We start from the raw sequence: 22,872 nt of genomic DNA, 5'->3' as shown, positions 1-22,872 counted from the left end.
ATATCATTACCTTGAAATAAAATGTTCTCAACTTGGCTTTTTAAAAACAAATTAATCAATTTGTAATTTCCAAATAACAACAACAACAGCAATAATAATATATAATGTAAGTTAAAAGGACAATAACAGACTTTGCTCACTCCTCTGATTTTGCTGGGTTTTGGCAACTTGCATCTGACATGTTATGTACCTAGCTGTGCACCTGCTTTTATCTATTTTGTATGGGAGATTTCAAAGGTCCAGAACAATGTGCATTAAAATAATGTTGTTGATATTGACTTAACAGAAAATGTCATTGATGCTGCACGTGTTAGTGTGCTGGTTTAAAAAAAAAGGCAAGTACAGAGCTCTGCAGTTTAGTTTGTTCTTGACAGCTGGGTTAATGGAGACTTGCATCTTTCTGTAAGTTTTTGCATATCTGGCTGCACTGATAATGCTAGATTCCGCCCCCCCCAGCTCCGTATCGTTTTATGATTTTCCTTCTTTCCCTGTCAATTTAAAGACAGTTTTGAACTCAAAGTGTTTGTTTCTCTGCTATGCATGGTGTTGAATAAGACTCCAAACTTGCCTGGCTCAGAATTCTAGGCCAAAGCTTCATCAGGTCCAGTCTGTCATTGCATTTTTTTTCATGAATGCTATATATGTAATATTGTTTATATTTATAATTTGTTTTATGATAATTTGTAGTTCAGAAATCCAGAATAATCTTGGAATTTCAATGCTGCACATTCTGTGCTTTCTTACTGTTGTTATTAACTTCTTAGTGAACAAAATTACACAGTGCACTGTATAGTTTCTAAAAACAACACAAATAGTTTTTAGTTACTGAAGTGCTCATGCTTAATTTGAAAAAAATAAGTTTGAGAAATAATTAGGTGCATTTTAAAATGGAATTAATTTTTGCCACATCACAACATGATTCAGGCATCGTACTCAATAGACTTGACTCAACAGCTTTTACTGGTGGGAAAGAAGGAAAAAAGGGAGAGACTTTGTGTAGGCATGCACATAAAGTTATTGAAGTATTACTTCAAAGCAATTTTTCCACAGAGAAAAGTGACTGGAGAGGTGACATGTACATTCTCATACCCAAAGCTTCCCAAATACTTCTGTATAAGAAAGCCTGCATTATTGCAGTGCCTTCTGTTTTGTGACTTTGGGCAAACTACTTTATTACTGTATATGCACTGATAGTAAATACACTTTTTCTAAAGAGTGTATGGACCAAATCCAATACTTAATGAGGTTAAAAGAAATCTTTGTCTTTGAGTAGGTATTAAATCTTGCCCTGAAATGCTGGACAAGGACAATGTGGTGCTTGTTTGATAACTTTAATGAATCCAGAATTAACACAGCCATAGTTTCTGTGACAGTGCAAGACGCTGTGGTCAGACTTGATGTGACATGCTGCAGTTGCTTACCATGGTATGGACCCACATCTAGTATGAGCTGGATACTAGGAAGTGGGAAAAGGTTTCCCTTTATTATAGGTATCACTGAAGGGCCATGCCTTCTGTAATCTGTGGTTAATGGCAAAACTTTGCTTCACCTTGTTAGAACAAACAAGGGGAAAGGAAAGAGTGGAGCAAGAAAAGTTTTCTATAAAATGTGTAAGAAGTATAGAAAGAAATATAGAAATATAGAAAGAAATATATCATCATGAAAGCATAATATAAAAGAAATCAAGAAGGAAATGAGAACTGTATCATCATATTGGTGTTAAATGGCTTGATAAGAAATTATATACATAGGCCCAGTTGTGACAACATTCGTGTTCATGCAACTAGTAATTAATGGCAAAGAACAGCTACTTGTGGGAGTGAAAACTGCTGGTGAAAACAGTGAAATCAACCTACTAGTCTGCATCTTTATAGATTCCTGTACAATTGTATAGCATTGTAGAGAAAATGAAAGATTTTAAAAACATTCAGTGATAATTTAAGATTACTTTCTTTTCCTTCCTGTCCCACAGGTGCTCTGTGTCTGCATGTTAACAACGATCTTAGGATGTATATTTGGCCTGAAACCTAGCTGTTCAAAAGATGGTAAGTAATATGCCTTTTGTTTAGTAATATTTGCCTTTTTTTTTCTTTTTGTAAATTAATTTTCGTATTACCAGAATGCCACCCTTTCTTGCTGCAAAAGAGGATTAGATGCATTGCTTGAAGCAGTATCACTTAGAGAGGACTTAAAATACCAGAAAATAAACAGAAAATAAACCTCAGGTGTACTCAACACTTGTGTGTACTCACTTGAGAGGTAAACTGATCCTGGTACTCAGTGTCTGATCTGGCAGCTTCCATGTATCCCAGCTGTCACTGTGGTGGTGTCACATGGCTGGCTTTTCTCAGCTCACCATAAAAAAACCCAACCAACCAAAACCTTCTATTTCATGTTGTCCTGGAACATTTGTTTTTCATCTTTTCCAGCAATTATGGGGGGAAAAAAGTTATTTTTTTTATTGGTTAGAATTGTAGCCTGAAAACATTCCTTGTGGAATTCCTCTGTCTGTTTTCTGTCCTGAAAAATATGTGGAGTTTTTTGATGGTGAAGTTTCTTCAGGTAGAAGGTTACGAAAGAATTTTTTTTTTTTAAGAAATCAAGCTTCACTGTGTGAACAACTATCAAGAATAATTTCAAAGTTGATCTGTTGAACAATGATTTTTAACTAAAATTCAGATTATTGATTTTCCATTAAATATATATAGATAGTATTTTTCTCATTTTATTACAGCTTTGCAACATTGGCTGATTAGTATCTCATTTTCCTAATATCACACACCTTAAGATTATTGAGGAGCCAGATGGTGAAGAATTTACCTCACTCCCTTTTGGTGGTTGCACAGGATTAGACCACCTATTTAAGTTTTGTTAATGCTTCACATCACCAGTTTCTGGTCTGGTGTTTTGTGTTGTTGTTGGGTTTTTTTGTTTGTTTGTTTGTTTTTTTAATTCCCCTGCCCCCAGCAACTCCAGTCTAGTGGAAGAATGCTATGTCTTTTTTTCACACTAAAATGGGAGGAAAAAACCAACAGTGAGCAATACACTCAAATTTGTATCTCTTGTGTCTGCTTTGGAACAGCCCTTTTTGTGTCTTGAGATAGCACCTTCATGGTACAGTGGGGTGCGGAACTGGGGCTTCTTCAGTTCTTCCTCCCCAGGGCATGGGCATGGGAGAGTTGCAAGTATAGGCAATTCAGTCTAGATTCTAATTAATGTTTGATTATTTATAATTGTCAGACGTGAAAATGAAGATTAGTGTTCTCTGCAGAAGCATTTCATTGTCTAGGGCATCCACAGTGAAAATGTCCTCCGACAGATTCTCCATATTCTGAATGACTATAGTCAAATATTCTGGTGATACAAAAAGGCAAGGACAGTCACAACTGGAATTGTACTCTTTTTGTTTCAATTGTTTCTGCCAGTAATGAAACATCATGTTCCTGCTAAAACAGAACAGAATCCTTTGTCCAACATGATGAAAAATATTTTTGTTCAGTAAGAGAAAATACTCAGTTGGGTCAAGAGTTTCCTTTGGCTGTCACTGTTTTTGCAGCCACCCTGTAAGTTTGGAATGACCAACTGTGTCATCTCGCAAACTGACTGTATTAATTTCTTTTGTGTGTTGACTGATTTGGGCTCAGCCACTGACATCTAACACTATCCAACATTACAGTGAAAACCTGCAAAGGTCGTTGCTTTGAAAGGACCTTTGGAAGCTGCCGTTGTGATAAAGATTGTGTCAAGCTTGGAAACTGCTGCTTAGATTACCAGGAAGCATGTATACAACCAGGTAAGGATGAAAAAATAATCCAGGTTATGGCTGTGGGAGCAATCTCTCCTGTTCTGTCACAAGAGACAGCATGTGTGAATACTGCTGTGGTCAGGATTTCTTTCAGTTGGGCTATGAGTGCAAAGGAGGGGCTACTGAACAGCAGAATGGTTCTGATGCAGTGATCTCCCCCTCTCTGTGCTCCTTCCATTGCATTCCTGAGTGGAGTTGCAGTGGTGGTAGGGGTGCTGGGGTCTCCTGTGGAAACATCAGGGCTTTGTACAGCTGCTGTTTTGCACAAACAAAGCTTGTTTTTCGGCCAGCTGGACTACCCAGGAGCTGACATAGCCACTATAATGGCTTTACCATAGCTCTCCTGTGAGGAGAGAGGCTGCAACAGACTGTGCTGCTGCCCTCCCCCTTGGAAAGAGGAGGAATAACTGCAGCTTGAGGTCTCAGCCAGCTTTTTGTTCTTTGTCTGGTGGTGAGAGAACAGTGACCTGCATTGTCTCTGGCATCAGGGACAACTCCTACATTCTCAGGCAGGCCCAGAATAGAAGTGCATTCTGCATATTGTATTCTTCTGTCATTGCCTGTGTGAAAAAGGGGAAGGACAGAGCAGCTCTGTAAGAGCTACCGTCTCTCGTTACCCAGCTATTCAGGCCCTTTGCCTTGTTACATCCCAGCTTGAGTGTGAAGCAAGGGTCATGAGCATGAATCAAGGCAGGATGACAAAACAGATTGCACTGGTGGAGGAGGATTGCGAAATGAGTAGCAGTTGTCATGATTTGCCAGAAGGAAAAGGTGAGATAGGCAAAGGTGTGAAAAATACATTGAAGAAATTTTACAGGGGAAGTTAGTGCAGGTGGAACACTAAGGGCAAAACTTGACTGTTTTCTCTACTTTTGCCTTAATTTTGCCTTCATGCTTCAAAGGCAGCATTCTTTTCAGATAACTTTTTCTTCTCGCTCCTCTTTACCTGTATTTGATTAATTTCTGGGTGAGACAACAGTGATAAATTTAGAATTCTAATGTGTACTTTGAAAATGATTAAACTAGGCACAAATCTCTGCTTCAACTGACTGCTATTGAAAGGCTGTCTCATTTGCCTAAAACTTTTTGTTTATATATACAAAGTTGCATATATAGTTGAGATATATATATAGTTGCATAGAGTTTACTCTGCTGTGTTTCATTACATCATTTTCCCTCAGGTAAAAAAGTTCTTTAAAAACAAACTGGAGAGTCTGTCTTAGCACTAAGAGTAGGAATGAATTGATTTGTGGTGGTGTTCTTTTTTTTGTTGTTGTTTTTTTAAATTAGCCTTAACATCAGTGGAGAATCAAATTCTAATTTCCCAATGTAACTAGAACCATAATAGATTCTTCCCCCTCTCTCACAGAAGTAAAGATCTATTGATATTAGTGGAGTTACTGAAGTTCAGTATCCTGAAAGTGAGATTAACCTCTGACAATGCTTTTAGGGATTTCTAATTGCTAGTCATGTGTGAAGATCATTGAGTGTCCTCTGTTCAAACATTTAGATTTGGCTTCCCTGATAACAAAATCATAGTATCGTAGAATATGCTGAATGGGAAGGGACCTATCAGGATCATCGAGTCCAACTCCTGGCCCTGCACAGGACACTCCAAGAATCATGCCATGTGCCTGAAAGCATTGTCCAAATGCTTCTTGAACTCAGACAGGGTGTTTCTATTTTCCAAAGTGCCAAAGTTTGCAATACTATCCATGAATGAGAACTCAAGACTGTTTTTCAGTGAGTAGACATTTGAGACCTAACTTTACACTTGATTTATTAGTTCTGCACTTACAACATTGTGTAAGTCATTGTGCTGTCCTTCTCTCTCATCTGTTTTTTTTAGCCCACATATGGACCTGCAATAAATTCAGGTGTGGAGAAAAGAGGCGACCAGAATATCATTGTTCCTGTTCAGATGACTGTGTGGAAAACGAAGATTGCTGTGTCAATTATCAAGCTGTTTGTAAAGGTAAATATCCCCAACAAATTCCTATAATCTTTCATATGTACCCAAAGTTGTATGAAAGGAGTAAGGACTTCAAAAGCATCCAGTAAAATGAGAAAATCTTACATTTGCCAATAAGAATGTACTGTCTTAAAAAATAAATTGCACTCATTTGTTTTAAGGAGAGGCAAGCTGGGTTGAAGAAGAGTGTGAGGACATTACTGAACCTCAGTGTCCAAAAGGGTGAGGAAACTGTATATTTGCATAGCTCTGCTCTTTGCTTGCATTTCATTTTTGTGATTATTTTCCTTACTGTGCCTTCCTGGAATCTGCTTGCCTTTCATACGTACAGTAAGAGCAACTGCCAGACAGAAGGACACCTGTTCAGCCAGCATTTGGTGTGCTTACTAACAGATCAAGTTGCTCTGTCCCAGCAGCACTCGTGTATCCCAGCACTTGCTTGACTTGTAAGACATGCCTGTTCCTCAACCCTGCTGTCTCTCACAGATGTGTGTGGTCTGGGCAACTTTGCTGTGTTGCCAACCTTATCGTTGACCTACATGTGCTCTGATACCCACTATCCCAAATATTTTGGGACCCATCCAGCAATCTCAGGCTCCTAAGACTGCCTCTCTCCCTGGTCAGTTCGAAAGACCCCCTCACTAGCTTGTGTTTTACAACCCTGGAGCTGCAAAATGTGCAAAGATTACTGTTCCAGTTTCACCAGCAGCGGGACAGTGTTACTGGCAAGCTGTCTGAACTGCTTTCTTTAAAAGGTGTAAAATGCCATGAGATCCTTGTATTCTCTGGCTCAGCTCCACACTAGGTCCACTCATGCAGTTTATGTGTAAACTGTGTGAGGAATGACTTGTGGTTTATGGCATCAGCACTCAGGCTCAAATAGTACAGCAAAACTCTCAGGCAGAGAAAAAAACCCCTGTATTTCTTGTACTGTTTTTACTGTAGGATCTTCAAATTAACTTAATAGCTAAAGTTGACTATAAACTATGATTGTATGTCTAAGCTATTTATAGAAGTGACTTAAATGTTCTTGATTGCAATGTGCTCTACTGGTAAATAGTTGGTAGATATGTTGTGGGATATGCTGTGTTGTGTTCTTGACTGACAAGTATAAAAAAGCAGACCTATTATCATTTTGAAGTTATGGTGTGCTGGGGATATTTCTAGTAAAGTAAAAACATCTTATTTTGTTATGTCATTACTTTTTTGACTTAATATATTTAAATCATACTGTATTTATTCACTGGAGTTATAATACTGCCAAAGTACATTTCCTTTTGAAATATTTTATGCCAGTTGATATACTCTTCATTCTGAGCAGTAACAAATGCTGACAATTCACAACCTTCACCAGGACAGAAAATGGAGCTTCTGTCCAGCTTGTAGTCCAAGTCCCTAATAACCCCATATATAGGAAGGTGATAGCCAGGTGATTCTTGAAGATTTTGTCATTAACTCTTGTTCTGAGCTCGGGAACCATTTGGGACTGTGTGCTGGGAACTGACTCTAGGATGCAAGTTTCCCTAATGCAAGGTTAGGAAGTCTTGCCCCCGAAAGGTTGGTAAACAAGCAAGAGCCTTCTACAGATCCACAGTCAAAGTTAATGACGCAAATGCAATAGAACAGCTCCTGTTGGTTAACTTGTTTTTTAGGGTTTTTTGTTTTCTTTTTCTGTTCAGTGTATGAAAGAGTTACATAGTCACTCTACTAAAATTGTTTTAATCCTGGCAAACCCAAAATGTTGCAATAAGACCCAGCCCAGGAAAGGGTGATGTGTGGTCAAAGTGTTGACTGAGAGCTCATCTCAAACTGTTAGCACACAAGCCTCTCCCAGAACTAACAACTCTGTAAACAATCCACTTATTCCTATGGTGTGGTAGGCAGGAAGGCAGGTGACTTTAGTGCAGTACTCATTTTAAGACCTCAGGATATCAATTCCAATTCTGAGTGTATTAACACAGCGTGTTTTGTGGGTTCAAATGACTGGTTTTATTCTTCTTTCCTTTTAGCTGGGCTTGTTCTTGTAGTGCAGAACAGACAGAACATGATGCAGTGTTCAATGAGGTGCTTAATCTGAGAAATCCTTCTGACTTCAATGAGATTTGTCAACTGCTTAAAATGAGTACACAGCTAAGTCTTTCCAAGATGAGGTTCTATGTTATTTAATAGGGTTATAAATGCAATGAGCTGTGAGATCTTGGGTGTGATCTACTGCTTAAAATTAAGTACACACCTAAGTCTTTCCAAGAGAAAGTTTTATGTTATTTAATAGGGTTATAAAGTTAATGAGCTGTGAGATCTCAGGAGTGATCTAGTCCTTCTCACTGTTCTAGGAGTAAAATAATACTCTGAGAATTCAAACCTATTTAAGCCGTTTAACCTAATGCTTTGCTAGGTGGCTTTACTGATAATTTTTCCTGTTTTTTGTCCTGGTGTCTTCTGCTGTACTTTAAACCTATATCTGTTTGTTCTATCTTCACTGAGCTGGAATAATAGCTGATTCCTTTCTTCTTTGCTGATCCTCTGTATCTTAAGGTTGCTATTGTGCCTCTTGTTGAGGCTTTATGTACATTTAGTGGAAAAGAAAGCTTTTCTTCCTATGCTTTATGGCTGTATATAGGCTGTAACGTTATGAGTATGTGTGTGGGATAGGAAGTTTTCTGTGTAGTATGCTAAGAATTTTGAGGGGACTTTCTTACCTTTATTTTTTTTTAATTTTTTTTTTTTTTTTTTTTAAATTATGGCCTAACCTGCCTGCAATAAGGCAGATCAGCTTGGCAAAGTGTTCTGTGGTTCTGGGCTCTTGATCATCCAGCCTTGTGGACCTACTAGACCACAGTAAACCTGTGTTGTCTACATTATGTTTCCATAGAAGCAGGTTTATAGGAGGGGATAATTGCTACTGCATTTCCTTCAGTTTGGAGTCAGGATGTGACTGTGGTGTACCTATTTATCCAAGAGCTGTTAAACATGCTTGTCATACTGTTTGGACACAGCCAGCATGAATCACTGGCAGGACCAAAACTTGAGCCTCCCAGGCTTGCTTGCTCATGGTACCACATTTCTGAAGTAGCAAGTGCAGTCTTGGCTACTGACAGGAAAAAGTCATGGAGATTGCTGATATACCTTGGAATTGAGCTCATATCAGTTTGTCTGGGCATTTTACTGGAGCTGTTCCAAAGAGTGCAGTTTATCATGGTCTGTCATGCTTTGCTTCTCTGAGCACTAGGGAGATCACTAACTATATGAGTTTTGGCATGTGTAGAGCATACAAGAAGTGAAATGGCCAACCACCTCTTTGTGGCAATGGTCTGTTTTGCCAAATATAATTTTACACGTGTGAAGGGGCCAGTAGCTAGATTTGCAGACAACCAAGACACGTATTTAACAGTTGGTTTACTTGCAAATGCCAAACCAGAAACAGTTGCGTAAAGTCCCTTTCTAAGGAGTTGTTTTAGATTTGGTGGGATTTTCTGTTTGGGCCTTTTTTTTTTTTTAAGTTAGACTTGTTGGTAAGTAATGTTGAGCAGTCTTTGCCTCAAAGTTCATCTTCTATTGCAGGGAACTTTGTAGTGAAGATTTTTAGACCTCTGCATTTGAGTGAATCAATTTATTGAGCAAGAGGGGGCATAGAGAAGTTATTTGCAAAAGGTGCAGAGATCAGAATCTTTGGTGCAAAAAATACTTGTAGTATTGGGCAAATGTAACACATAATGTTTCCCTACTCTGTTCTGCTGAAGGGCTTTAGTCTTGGTCTGAAAATCATTCATTTCTTGTTCCCAACTAGTTGCCCCTACTAGATTTTCAAAAGATGATACTAAATGTGCCATATAAATTAAAAACCAGGATACAAACATACATCTCAGAAACGCAACTAAATGTTTTGTTCTGTCTGGGGTGTAGGGTAGGCTATGTAATGGTTCTGAGTAACAAAATCCTTTTGGCTGAACTGTTATCCAAATTGTTGATTAAAATTTTCTTAAGGCAGAAATGTTTTGGTTGCCTGACTAATCTTTAGCTTAATACAGTCACATTGGTTTAACGGACTTAAGGCTTGTAAATGTTTCACTTGTAAATGCTTGGATTTTTTGTGGAGTACCACACTAAAGAAATTGTCAACACTTTATAAATAATGTTTGTCTTCTATGGTCACTGTTTTATTTTGGGAAACTAAAGTGCAACAATGTTATTAATTTTACCAATTGCAAACATAAAAAAGAAACATGAGCTTGCAACTGACATGTAAAATATATTAAATTCTTTTATGGGAATCTGCATTTGCAGAAGTTATTGTTGCACTGCCGTGGGTCTTTTTTTTTTTTTTTTTACCTTGTGTCCTCATATCTATAGGTCAAACCTAGGGTATGTTTTCTTCAAGGAAGAAATTACTGATGACTATTCCTGTCTGTGATGCAATGTTTTAAGTACTTACAGTTGGAAAGAAATTGTTTGAACAGGGCTGAAACTGGGAACAAGTCAAGACTGGAAAACATAGGTCCTGTGGAGACTGGAATGGCAGATTTTATTTTAGCTTGTTCCAGTGAAATCAGTTTCTGAATTTATCTATCAAGTTCCAGACAGAAATACTGTTACTGTGTTTCCAGTCACAGGACCACATTGAGTTTGGAGATTGGTAGTACTTCTGGTATAGTAAGCAAGTTCTTCTTGGTTGAATAATCTTTATAAGATGAAAGGAAAAATGTGTGTTATAATTACTGATTTAACATGCCCTGTACATTAGACTTGCTTACAGTTTTGTGTGCTATAGAAAAAAATCCTTTTTTTCTTCAGCTGGATTACAAGTTGTTCAGGAGTAAAGTGAATAAAGGAAACTCATGGCTTCACACTGCTGTGTTTCTTTCCCTGCTCTTACCTTGGGGTGGGAAAGTGGGGTTGGAGAGGCTGAGTGATGCTCCAGTGGGACTGATTTCAAGATAAGGAGTATCAAACCCACCAGATGGATGACCTGAGCATCTCATATTATGTGTGTGTTTGAAATCAGACCTTGTCATGACTTTTCTGTACATGCCCTACTGCATTCCTCAGAGTCTTTGGGTAAAACTGCTGTGCCAACCTACAAGCAGAGGGACCACACAGCTTGTCTGGTCACCGCTGTGCCAGCCTGCAAACCTTCCTGCTTAGGACAGCTTACTTCCTTGGTCTGGTTTATAGCCCCATAATGAACATTCCAGCTATTTGGGGGAAACTTTCTTGAAATAAGTGATAGGAAATTATTTCTCAGAGTCTGTCTTTTAATATTCAATTTCTGTTTGTTCAGATTTACCAAGTCTCCAGTGTTATTATTTTCATTGGATGGCTTCAGAGCAGAATATTTGCAGACTTGGGGTGGACTTCTACCTGTTATTAGCAAATTACGTGAGTAGTTTATTTGTCTAAGAAATATTATGATGTCTTACCTGAAAAATCCATAGATGCAGCTATGCTTACTCTTTAAAATCCTTACTCTTCTTCCATGAATATGGGAATAGTTGCCCTAAATAACGACCATGCACAGAGGACTTGAGATATGGCAGAGTGTAAGGGTGGAAAGAGAGAGAGCATGAGGAAAAGGCCCTTTGGATTTTTGGTGAAATCTTATAAATTATTGGGTAGCCCTGTTATATTTAGGAGGTGGATGTTTTTTGCTGTGAGCTTACTTTATTTCTTCAAAATAGAAATAGACCCTTTTTACTCTATAATGTATATCATCTCATATTTAGGTGGAATGGTTGGAAAACAAAAAGCAAGGTAGAAAGCATTTTGATTATATTTGAAAAAGAAGACAGAGAAGGAAGAGATTAAGAACAGATGATATACAAGGCCTAGTAGAAATGTGATGAATCCAAGAAAAACTTCATTTAACAAACATTTCCAGAAGAAGTGAGAGCCTCACCAGTACATGTTTATTCCCTAACTTTTGTAGTGTCTTAGTTTTGTAGGCCTAAGTAACTTTAGTTAATTTTCCTGTTTCTGTTTTGGCTGTGGTCTGTAAAGAACTGATGGTGTTTCTTGTCTGGAAAATATGCCAATTTTCTTGACTTCATAAATTACTACCTGGGGTGCCTGGTTTCAGTTTGACTAAAAATAAATCAGTAAAAATACTTGCTTTTTTATACAGTGGTTGTCACAACTTGATATGTTCCAGAGGATAACAATTTACAGATGTATTTGAGGGTGGTTTTTTTTTTACCTCCTTTCGTTCCATGTTAGCATAAAATAAGACATTTGAAAAGTTTTCATTAGATGCAGTTATAAAAAAAGTAAACCAGAGAAATCTTCTTGGGCATTGCTAGGAGAAGCTGGCTATTAAAAATTGTTATAGCTCTGCCCAAGATACATGATAAACAGTGCCACAAAGCATCTGTGGGACTTCCAGTCTGTGATATCCACTTCTGTGTGTAAAGCTTCTTCATTCTTTGGTCTGGATAGGCTACAGTGCAACTTCTCTCGTTGACTTCTATAATAATCTTGTATTTTTTTTTACACTGAATCCATGATTGATAAATTCTGACCACTAAGAAATACAAATATTTTACTATCTTCATCAAAGTCACTTCACTTCTCCAGAACTATAGAGTTCTTGATGATTTTTAAAGGATTCTAATATCAGAATGCCTAATAATACATATTTTGTACACGACAAAATTAGGAATAGTCTGGGAGGAAATATTTCTGCATTATGTTTACAGAATTTTTTGGCAATATGCTAGAAGGCTTTTACGATAGAGTATACTACAGGATCTTCAACTTTCTCCTTTTTTCCCTCATCGTAATGTGGTGGATGAAATCCTCAGATAAGGCAAATATTCTTCAGTAAGAGAAAAATAGTCTCATGAATGAAAATTGGTGTCACTGAGGTGTGAACCCAGGCGTAGCCTTACTGTGTCGTATGGTGTTCAGAGAAGACGTTTTCACATGCTTCTATGTGATATTGCAAGTTTGAGATAAAGCATCCTTTTGTCTTAAATTGTCTTTAACTAAGGCAACAAGCCAAAAAGAGTAAAGATAAGTCTTACAGAAAATCCCAGCAAAAACCCCCTAGGATTTTTAGCAAAATTTTTTTAAGTGTGTTTTTCTCTTACTTTTGAAAAAGACAAAGCAAAAAATCAACCTTTCCACGTACCCCCACCAAAAACCTACAATTTTAGAAAACAACCTCAAGAACAGACTTAGAAACAGTTGAAATATGTTAAGTATGTTGCAGTATTAAAATGATACAAGTGATGATTTGTTACTACAGAACTAAATGTGAGAGGGGATGTCTGTGTGACTTGAGAAGATTTATTTTTATGGTTTGTCTTCTTTTTATGTGGATTAGCTCAAATTGATTATTTCAACTGAAATGTAATCAAAGCCCCAATTCAATGAGTTCAAAGTGCCTTGGTGCAACACATTTTGTTGTTAAGCCTTTCATTTCTATTTTATTTATATTGTATGTAATTACCCATTGTCATAGTGAAGATGATGGTCCAGTGGTGTTCTTTCTATAGGCTCATTACTTTTGGTTCTGTTGAAGCAATTTGGGTTATCACATGGCATTTTCAAAGTTGTTAATGAAGGCTTTTTCTTTTTCTTTTCTTTCTGAAAACTTAGGCCCATACATTTGCCCGTGGAAATTTATGCCCTTTAAATAAGGTTTTCTCTGTTGTTTTGACCTGGCTAATGACTCTTCATACTAGCAAATACAGTACACTAATCTCTTTTAAACCATATGTTTTTATATCAAGATAAAGAAAGCTTTGAATTTCATTCTAGAATAAGAGCTTATTTTTGTATTTTAAAAGCTCCACAAAAAAAATGAAACTACCAAATAAGTAGTGATTTGACAGGTGGCTGAGAGACCTAGGGCACCACTGTGCCAGTGGCCACTTAATCTCTGGGAGCATTCAAGGTTAAAGTAGCTAGTTGGTCTCAAGCTGCAGACTGCACTTACTGCATACCAGGGCAACTTTGAAGGGTGTGATTTCTTTGATTATTCAGTCTTATCTATGCATGCTTTTCACAAAGACTGTAGGTTTTTCTCATGTGACCATTGCAGTCAGTGATTAGGAATATATAAAATTCGTGTTAATAGCTATTTAGTCAGCTTGTAAATGAACAAAGAATGAAAACTTTCTGTAAATATAGGTTTTTTTTGTTTGTTTTTAATAGGACTATGTATTCATGAGAGAAACTTGCAAGATTTTTATTTCTGTAATTTTGCTGATTTTCGTTCTTCCTCCCTCTAGAGAAATGTGGAACATACACTTCCAGTATGAGACCAGTGTACCCTTCCAAAACCTTTCCCAACCATTACTCCATTGTCACAGTAAGAATTCCTGTATATTATGTTTCCATGGTGAAGAGATGGTTCACTATCAAGTTGTCTCCAAGGGAGTAGTATATTTTTGATGGATTATTAAAATAATAGTATTTCCCTTCAGAATAGGAAAATGTATCTATTATATTCTATTATATTCTTTATATAATTTAGATTAAGTCATTATACAACACTACAGCTAAGTGGCCAGATCTAATGTAAGGAAATCCAATCCTTCTAAGGGTAACTGTGAGAATTCCCATACAGTGGAACATCACATGACTTTATAACTCCTCATTTGTGTAAATATTTCCACTAAATTGCCGCTCACTCTCTTGGAGTAGGAACAACCTGACTCCTTTATATTGCCAGCCTTATTCCACTTCTTTAAGGTAGTTTGGCATGATGCAAAGTAGAGTATGAAATGAGAGATTCGAGCATCATACTGATGTTGACTCTGCGATGGACTGTACCCAAGACTGCATAGAAATATCACAGAGCTGATTTTGCAAATTTGTCACCTCCTGCATATGGAAAGAAAAAAAAATGGAGGTTTTTAACACCAAACACAGGGTTGGAATCAAGGAGATCCTTTTTAATTTCATCATACCAGAACTAAAATTCAATCAAATACTAGGATCTGCACTTCCTGTCCTATCTCTCTAGTTTGTCAGGATGTTTGCTAAGTGAGGAGTACAGGTTCAGGAATGAGATGCTTAATTGTGCAGTCCTCGAAAATCTCCATGACTGAATATGCAACTAAGAGGCATTAAGCATGCTCTGCAGCCGTCTGAGGTGTACTGTACAGAGCTTTGTCTCAACTCCTCATTCTTGTGAAAAGTAGCAGGGTCCTAATGGTGGTGGTGTTTTATCCTTTATAAATGTAAAAAGGAGCTAGTCTGCTTAAAGGCAGAGCACAAGGACTCCTAAAACTACCCAAGAACTGGTGCCCCTGAGCACTTCCTTCCCTGCTCATGTAATGGGTATCCCAGCTAGAGCTTTTGCTCATGTGATGGAGATCCAGCATAGGCAATTGCTTTGTCTTTGGTACTAAAGATACAACAAATATGTGAACTCATGAGGTGTCTTTCAGTTTGTTCCCGGAAGAAATTGTTGGCCTTTTTTTTCTTTTCATCTCACTCAGAAGCAATTAAGAATTGGAAGGTAGAGCTTGCAAGCTGTGGCACACAATGCTGTAAAATTTGGGTCTTGAGGTACTAGTGGAGTAGAAGTCACATACAGAGTATTCCATGGATATACTTGTCTAGGAGATGTTTGTGCATCCAGAAGGTTCTTTTTCTTTATAACATTGCAATAAGGTATACTCTCAATTACAGGGGCTGTATCCTGAATCTCATGGTATAATTGATAACAAGATGTATGACCCCAAAAGAAATGCATCATTCACCCTTAAAAGTGAGGAGAAGTTTAATCCACAGTGGTACCAAGGGCAGCCTGTAAGTATTCATACTCTCCTGAGAATGTACATCAGCCTGTTATGTCACTTAATATCACTTGAATGCATAGTGATGTTGAAAGAGTACAGAGGGTACTTTTAAGTCAGCCAAGAAGTGTTACTCAGCATAATTACAAATTGCCATAGGAGAGCTACAAAATAACAAATGAAACAAAATGTAACAGATTTTGTTGAACTTAAAAGGACTTTTCCCCAAGGAGAATGATGGCTTAAAATAACTAATAGAGATACCAGATCTTGTCCTGTTTTTAATATGAGTGGGCTTGCACTTAACTTCTCTGAGGAAATTGACAGACCAGTTAGTTTTAGTAATAAGAAGCATTAATAAAGGTTTATGCTCTGAATATATTACTACTAAGTCTAAAGATGTAGTTCTAAAAGAAATTCTCGGTTCAGTCATACACTTATGCAAAACTGCTGAGACTCCCTTCAAAATGAAGTGACATGGAAAAGTTTGGGTGAGTGCTAGCCTGAAGAATAGCAAGGGACCAGATGGAGCTATTTATTAATACAGGGAAGACTAGGTTGTTTGTGTGGGTTTTTTTGTTTGGTTTTTCCTTTGTTTTTGTTTTGGGTTTTTTGTGTGTGTGTGGGTTTGTTTTTTTGTTGGTTTTTTTTTTTTTTGGATTCTTATGGAAAGAACACACTGATGTAGACTTTGCAGGCTACTGAGAAGAGAGTGATATGAGTCAAGCAGAAAATATGCGCAAGGCATAAATCTGCAAATCGTGAGATCAGCAGTAAAACTAGAAGAACTGACCAAAGTGTTGCTTCCATATGTCAAGAGCATGTGGGATGTAGGTCCTTGGAATATTCACACCCCTTCTTGTGTCACTGTTCTTGAGACATTTCACCTCCCTAGTGTTCAGCCATGGGTCTACACTGTTGCATTTCTACTAGTGGTTCCTACTCCTGTCGTGGCTTCCCCTGATGTAGCAGCAGAAGGGATGTGAGTGTCTGCCAAAAGGAATCAGGCTACAAGGTATATCTGGGCTGCAGATAGCAGTGACCTGCAAGATCGACTGGAGTGTTCCACTTAAAGTTTTAGGTTTAGGTCTTGCTGAAGGGTGCAGAGTTGGTGAGGGCGGCAGTGGGTCTGTCAGCTACTCAGCTAATTCAGTGACCTGCCCTAATGACAGCGAATGTTCTCCTGCAGATTTGGCTGACGGCTATGTACCAGGGTCTGAAGGCGGGTACCTTCTTTTGGCCTGGGTCAGACGTAGCAGTCAATGGAACATTTCCAAGCCTGTATAAAATATACAATAGGTATGTAAATACCTGTGTCTTGGATGAATATTTGCTTTTAACTTTTATAATGGGACAGATGCCAGAGAAAGCATAAGTTTTTTTTCCTGTTTTCTATGTAGTTGTATGCAACATGGAAAGAAAAAATTAGAATCCAATTAACTTTGTTTCAGTATAATGTAGAGTCTTTGTCTAATAATCTTTTCATTCCTCAGCAGATGTTTTAAAGGTATTAATAAAACCCTTTTGTGGATGTGTAGAGTATTTCAATCAAAGTTGTTCATACAGTGAATGGATCAGGTCTTGATGTGACACTATCCATGAACACTGAAGTTTTACTGTTGACTGTGATAAACTATTCCAATTTAAAATTATTTTAATTGCAAATTTTGAAAATATTGCACATTAAGGCAGTCTTATTTTAGTCAGTGATTGCTCTTCACTGCAATTGAACATTTTCTGCTTAATGAAAAGGTTTATCACCATTTATTTAATAATCTCAAATCTTGCCCAAGAAATCAGACTTTTTATTTCTATCTTCCTATGATCACTTTCTCTTCGTACACCCTTCATATAGGATGGAAATTTTGGTTCTTGTCTTACTACCCACATTTTTTCCCTAGGAACTGGTACGTTGTTACTTGAATTTGTGTTAAGTAGCTGAATACTAGTTTTATGGATGCCTCACATTGTTAAAGGTCTACTTTAGTAATTGATATAGATCTACTTTGTGACATAATATGAGAACTTGTCTTCAACCTCTTTAAACATAAAAAAATCCCCAACCCCACCTTTAAACCAAAGCTTTTTCATTAACATAATACAGGAATGGAAACCTACATATGACTTTGCCCCTTGAAGCTGATTTTGTATAATAAACACGAGCAGTACTGAGAGCTTTACTCTAATTGTATTGCAGTCAATGGGGATTATACTCAATGGAGCTTTAGATCAGACCATAAACTCCTGTAGAGTCACAGGCAATTAGCATAGATAAATTTGCATCCTGCAAAGTAGCACTTAATGAATTAATTTTTTTATTTCCTGCTAAAATACACTGACTCTTTGTTACGTATGGCTGAAAGTTTTTAGCTCTTGGAAATACATGGTTGGTTGATACTGTATTATTCTGATACAGCTCAATCCCCTTTGAAGAAAGAGTGATAACTGTTCTTCACTGGCTGCAGTTACCTGAAGATGAAAGGTAGGTATACAAATGCAAATGTAAGTTCCTCTTAGAGTGGAATATCTTATCCATTATTCTGATAATGTTAAAATGTTATTTAATGCCTGATTCTTTGACCGAAAGCTTTTTATATGAAGTTGCATTTCTCTGTTTCACTTTAATATGTTTTTCCTCTGAATGACAGCGTTCTTTCCAATATTTTATCTCCGTTGTTGAAATATAATCTCTTCAAACTGTCCCAACATGTATGTAAAATATTACATTTTTGGTACTGTTTGATATAGACCACACTTTTACACTCTGTATTTAGAAGAACCAGATTCCTCGGGCCATAAGTTTGGACCAGTAAGCAGCGGAGTAAGTAGTTTTGTAGTTTCTTAATTTTTTTTTTTTAATTTGAAGCATTTCTCTGACTCTATAATTTCCATACTTCAGGTTAGATTAACCAAGATTGTATGAAGTATGCTTATTAGGAAAAAAAATAGTGAATAGACATCCATAATTAACACTGATATAAAGTATATAATAAAATTAGACTTACTAAACAGGCTGTTTATTTTCTTTATTTTGATAACTTTTAAATTACCAAAGCATGTTTGGGTATGTCTTGTATGTTGTTTTATCTGCTCCTACTAATGGTTTTTGTTGATTTTTGGTGGGAGGGAGGAATGGGGACATAAAATTTGTAAATTTTCAACTTAGCAAGAACTGAGGTTTTCATAGCAATGTCTGTGTTTTGGTGGTTCAGTATTTATGTTGTAATTGTCATTCATTTCCCCCAGTCTCTGTGCTAAGGTTTAGATGAATATTGGTCTTATCTCCCTGCAGTTATATTTAATGCCTTTTCTGAAAGAGGCAGATAAAAGGAACATTCACCCCAGCACTGTTCATGATTTGTTGTATAAATAAGAAGTCTTTGGGACTGCTGCTGTTTTCAAAAGTATTAAATAGCTTTACTTTTTCACAAACCAAAGTGAAAAACACAAATCAAAAAACTTTGGAAATTCAGGAACTTTGTAAAATTCTCTCATCTTGAATGTTCAGGAAGTTTGGGCATCATAACTAGTTATTTAACTTCAGTGGTGGGAAGAGTAAGAAGATATTGCCAGTTTCTCTTGAGCTGTGAGTGGTTACTCTTCATGTAAGAAAGTAGCAGACATAATTGGAATTGGAGTATAGGGAACGTGTTTTAATTGGCTAACTTTTTCTTTGGTTAATAAGGGATTTAAACTTCTGTATGTCAGGAATACTCTGGAGAGAAAGACCCTGAGGGTTTGTATATAGTCTCTACAGTAGCATCTCACCTTTGTTCGCACAAAGCAAGACAGTTTATACGAGTAGTTCAATGAGGTAATAGAATTACCTCATTTTAAAATAATTTTTTTTGTACTTAGCAAGTATTCAAAAGTAGCTCCTGTTCTGTGCCTTTGCAAGTGAGCTTGGACACCAGACACCTGGTCACAAACAGTGCTACACTGATAGCTCATTCTTTGGCTTTTTCAGTTTCTTTAAACTGGTTTGAAAAGATGTTAGTCTGGGAGCACAGTTTCAAGGACAGTTTGCTCCAAGGTCTCTCCCAACAGGCATTTTGAGGAATAGTGCTTCAGGCTTGGTTTCCTCTGTTCTATTCTGTACATCAGTATCTGCACCCTTAGGCATTCCCTGTTGTCCTTGGTTGTGCCCCTTGTAATGCAACAAACATCCTCCATTTCATACTTTAAAACTATTGTCACTGCTTGGGTTTTTTTGTTTGTTTGTTTTTGTTTGGTTTTTTGGTTGTTTGTTTTTGGTTTTTTCCCTGTTTTTCTTTTTAAGCATCTGCAACTGAAATGACACATAAAAATGTGTAACTGTGTCATAGTACAGTGTGGGGTTCATGAAAAAATTGGATTCAGAGCTGTATAGGTAGATATAGCCAGTCTTCTGTAGATGGAGGCAACTCTGAACAGTGCAGGTAGGTGATAGGCAGTCTGCAGGCTCTCATTTTTATTTAGCTGTATTTAACACTTTTAACTGTATTTTTAACACTTACTTTACATTCCTATTTTTGTTCTGCAGGTCATTACAGCATTACAGAGAGTGGACAACATATTAGGGATGCTGATGGATGGTCTAAAGCAAATGAACTTGCATAAATGCTTGAATATTATTTTTGTATCAGATCATGGTAAATTTGATTTTATGAAATATATCAGAACTTTTGAAGAACTGTTTTTATAAAGTAATGTCCTGAGTTTATACTTGTATGTTTCTGACAAGATTAACAAAGCCACTAATACCTATAAAATATGTTTTATATTATTAAGATGGTATAAGAGATAACCAGTGTAAGTAAAAATTAGACTCTTCTATGAGGGGTGAAGAAGTGGAGAATATAGGGGGGATTAAATAGTTTTCATATTTTATTTCTAATTCTTTTTGTCACTATTACTAGACGATAAAACAAATAGAATTAAAAAAGTGAACTGTAAAAAGTAGATTTCATTTTATTCTTTTAACTACACTGCACAGCAACAGTTTGCAAATTGCTGAAGAACCAAAAATATAAGCCATATCTTCCTTTCAGTTATCAGTTCCTTCATCCCTTATTAGAAGGCTGTATATACAAAACTTTGATTTATTTCTGCAATAGCTTTTATGTATATCTGGAATTCTTTCTACAAGCTATGTATTTTACCAATTTTTTTTCTTCTGCTTTTCCTGACAAACAAAATATAGGCACACTTTCATGCAGCACAAAACTGACTTGCAAAACTCATTGCCACAGGGAATGATCCAAGCCAAGTATCTATACAGGTTTAAAAAATGTTTATGAAATTAATGGAAGGTAAACCTGTCAAAAACTGTTAAAAATAAGAGTTCAAATGCAGTATGCAACTTGAAGTCTGTTTGGCTTCTGAAAACTTATAAAAGACACTGGGAAAAGACCAGTGCATAATGCTGTGCTTATTGGGTATTTCTCTAGACTTGTTACTGAACACTATTAGGTTGGATACTCAGCTAAATTAATATTTGGTCTGACTCTTGCTACTGTTCTTAGGCTTGTAAGATCTCTTTTCCCTTCAGAGAAGGAAAAATTGTCTATTTATTCAATTGGTGAGTCTTTCTCAGATGAGGAAATAATTGATTGTGTTTTTCTTTGTGTAGTTTTTTTTTCTTCTATACACATCTTGGATCAGATGTCTTGGGATTGCTGATAAAGAGACCAGAGAAATTACATTTCTGACTTCTACAACTGAAGTTGTAGAAGTTGTAGACTTCTACCTATCTCCATAGCAAGGCTACTCTTCATTGATATTCCCATTTTGAAATAAAATTTATTTCCTTTTACAGGTATGGAAGCAGGGAGTTGCAGAAAAACAGCATATCTGAGCAGCTATCTAGACAATGTTCAAGATTTCATAGTTGTACCTGGTCCTGCAGCTCGCCTAAGACCTAATAATGTTCCAGATGAGTATTTCTCTTGTATGTAGTTGCTAAACTAACTTTTGTTATTTGGTTATATGTTTTTTGTACTTTATAAATACAAACTTAAGCTCCATGTATTCCATTAGTAAATGTGAGTGAATGCCAGCTAGGGACAATCTGGGTAACGATGAAGAAGAAATACTGAGTAGTGCACCTGTGTTTTTAAAGACCATTTGACTTTTCAAGTCTGAAAGTGTATTTGAATCCTACAGGTTGCTTTTATGAGCTGCCTCAGGTGACCAACTGCAAATACCTCCTGCCTTGTGAATGCCATTCCTTTGAATAAGATCATTAGTGCTCAAGACAGTCCAAAAATCCCCTCCTCATATCTCACCTCATTTCCTGCTTTGCTAGTATGTGTATAAACTTGCAATGTTTCTGTTGTAAAGGAATATTAGATTGTTACCATAATTTACATATTATTTTGAGTATTATAATATGATTCATAGTTATAAAAAATTGGCCTAATGACCTGACAGCAGTTAAGTAAACTGAAAATAAACATAAATGAGATAATAAAAGTGAGTGAAAATCAATGAATGCTTACAAATTTTAAACTTTGACTAGTTAAGCAACCTCATTTTAGATGATCATTTAATGCCTGCAATTTTTGGTACTTAAGAATTTTAAATGCAAGTTTCCTTTACGTTGTTTGAGTGTTTCTTTTTTTTCTGTCTAGATTATTATTCCCTGTCCTCTTTAAAACTTGCAGGCCTCAAACCCAGTGATTTTGAGTCCTGTTTACTTAACTGCTTGATGCTATTCTAAACTGCTTTGAATGTTTAGTCAGAGAATGTGGGAGTCAAATGCTTACCTCCTGCTTTGGTCGTGTGCACTGTTTTAATGAAGTAGCATAGCTGTCTTTGTAGCACTGCATATATCTGTGCAGGAATTATGAATGGTTTTCTTACCAGGGTAATCCTTTACGTACTTTAGTCAAGTATTGGGTATCGGACTCAGGACAGGGTAACTGAGTGAAATGTACTGGGCCTGTGTTATACAAAATGTCAAACTACATGATGGAATGGTCTCTTTTGGCTTGAGTGTAAGCATCTGAATCTTAGCCAGCTTGCACTTGGCTGTCTTTCTAAGGATGCTTGCCAGATGAAACTGCTGTCCTGATAGTTGCATTTGTTTCTTTTTCTTTATAAGTTTATTAGCATGTAGGAAAAATCCATCTTGATTAACACAACATTTAATTGCCTCTTTTGTACGAACTTAGATTCTTCTAATATTCTATGGCTAATATAGTTTAACATTTACATATAGTTTAACATGTAACGGATAGTATTAACTAAAGTTTAACTAATATAGTTTAACATTTGAAACTGTAAATAAGTAAGCAAAGAGAGGCTGAACTAAAATTTCATAAAAGCAATACTTTGACAGTTTAGTGATTATTTTGTTCTATATGGTTTTC

General features: G+C 36.7%; 1 protein-coding gene across 3 annotated transcripts in view; it reads left to right on the top strand.

Annotated features, from left to right (window-relative positions):
- Positions 1–22,872, top strand: part of LOC126640674 (ectonucleotide pyrophosphatase/phosphodiesterase family member 1-like) — a 53,951-nt gene that overhangs the window by 14,802 nt on the left and 16,277 nt on the right. For 2 of the 3 annotated variants that reach the window (XM_050316664.1, XM_050316666.1), the window contains exons 2-13: positions 1,973–2,045; positions 3,677–3,793; positions 5,655–5,780; positions 5,939–5,999; positions 11,056–11,153; positions 14,006–14,085; positions 15,414–15,533; positions 16,710–16,819; positions 17,937–18,002; positions 18,269–18,341; positions 20,043–20,151; positions 21,318–21,449. In XM_050316664.1, the coding sequence (XP_050172621.1) occupies positions 1,973–2,045; positions 3,677–3,793; positions 5,655–5,780; positions 5,939–5,999; positions 11,056–11,153; positions 14,006–14,085; positions 15,414–15,533; positions 16,710–16,819; positions 17,937–18,002; positions 18,269–18,341; positions 20,043–20,151; positions 21,318–21,449 (1,165 nt within the window). Of the gene's footprint in view, positions 1–1,972; positions 2,046–3,676; positions 3,794–5,654; positions 5,781–5,938; positions 6,000–11,055; positions 11,154–14,005; positions 14,086–15,413; positions 15,534–16,709; positions 16,820–17,936; positions 18,003–18,268; positions 18,342–20,042; positions 20,152–21,317; positions 21,450–22,872 lie in introns of those variants that run through there. The other variant, XM_050316667.1, reaches the window with a different exon arrangement.

This window comes from Myiozetetes cayanensis, unplaced genomic scaffold (assembly GCF_022539395.1).
Source record: "Myiozetetes cayanensis isolate MyiCay16 unplaced genomic scaffold, myiCay2020 scf2-11, whole genome shotgun sequence".
NCBI classification, from domain to species: domain Eukaryota; kingdom Metazoa; phylum Chordata; class Aves; order Passeriformes; family Tyrannidae; genus Myiozetetes; species Myiozetetes cayanensis.
This window is presented reverse-complemented; position numbering and strand designations above follow the sequence as displayed.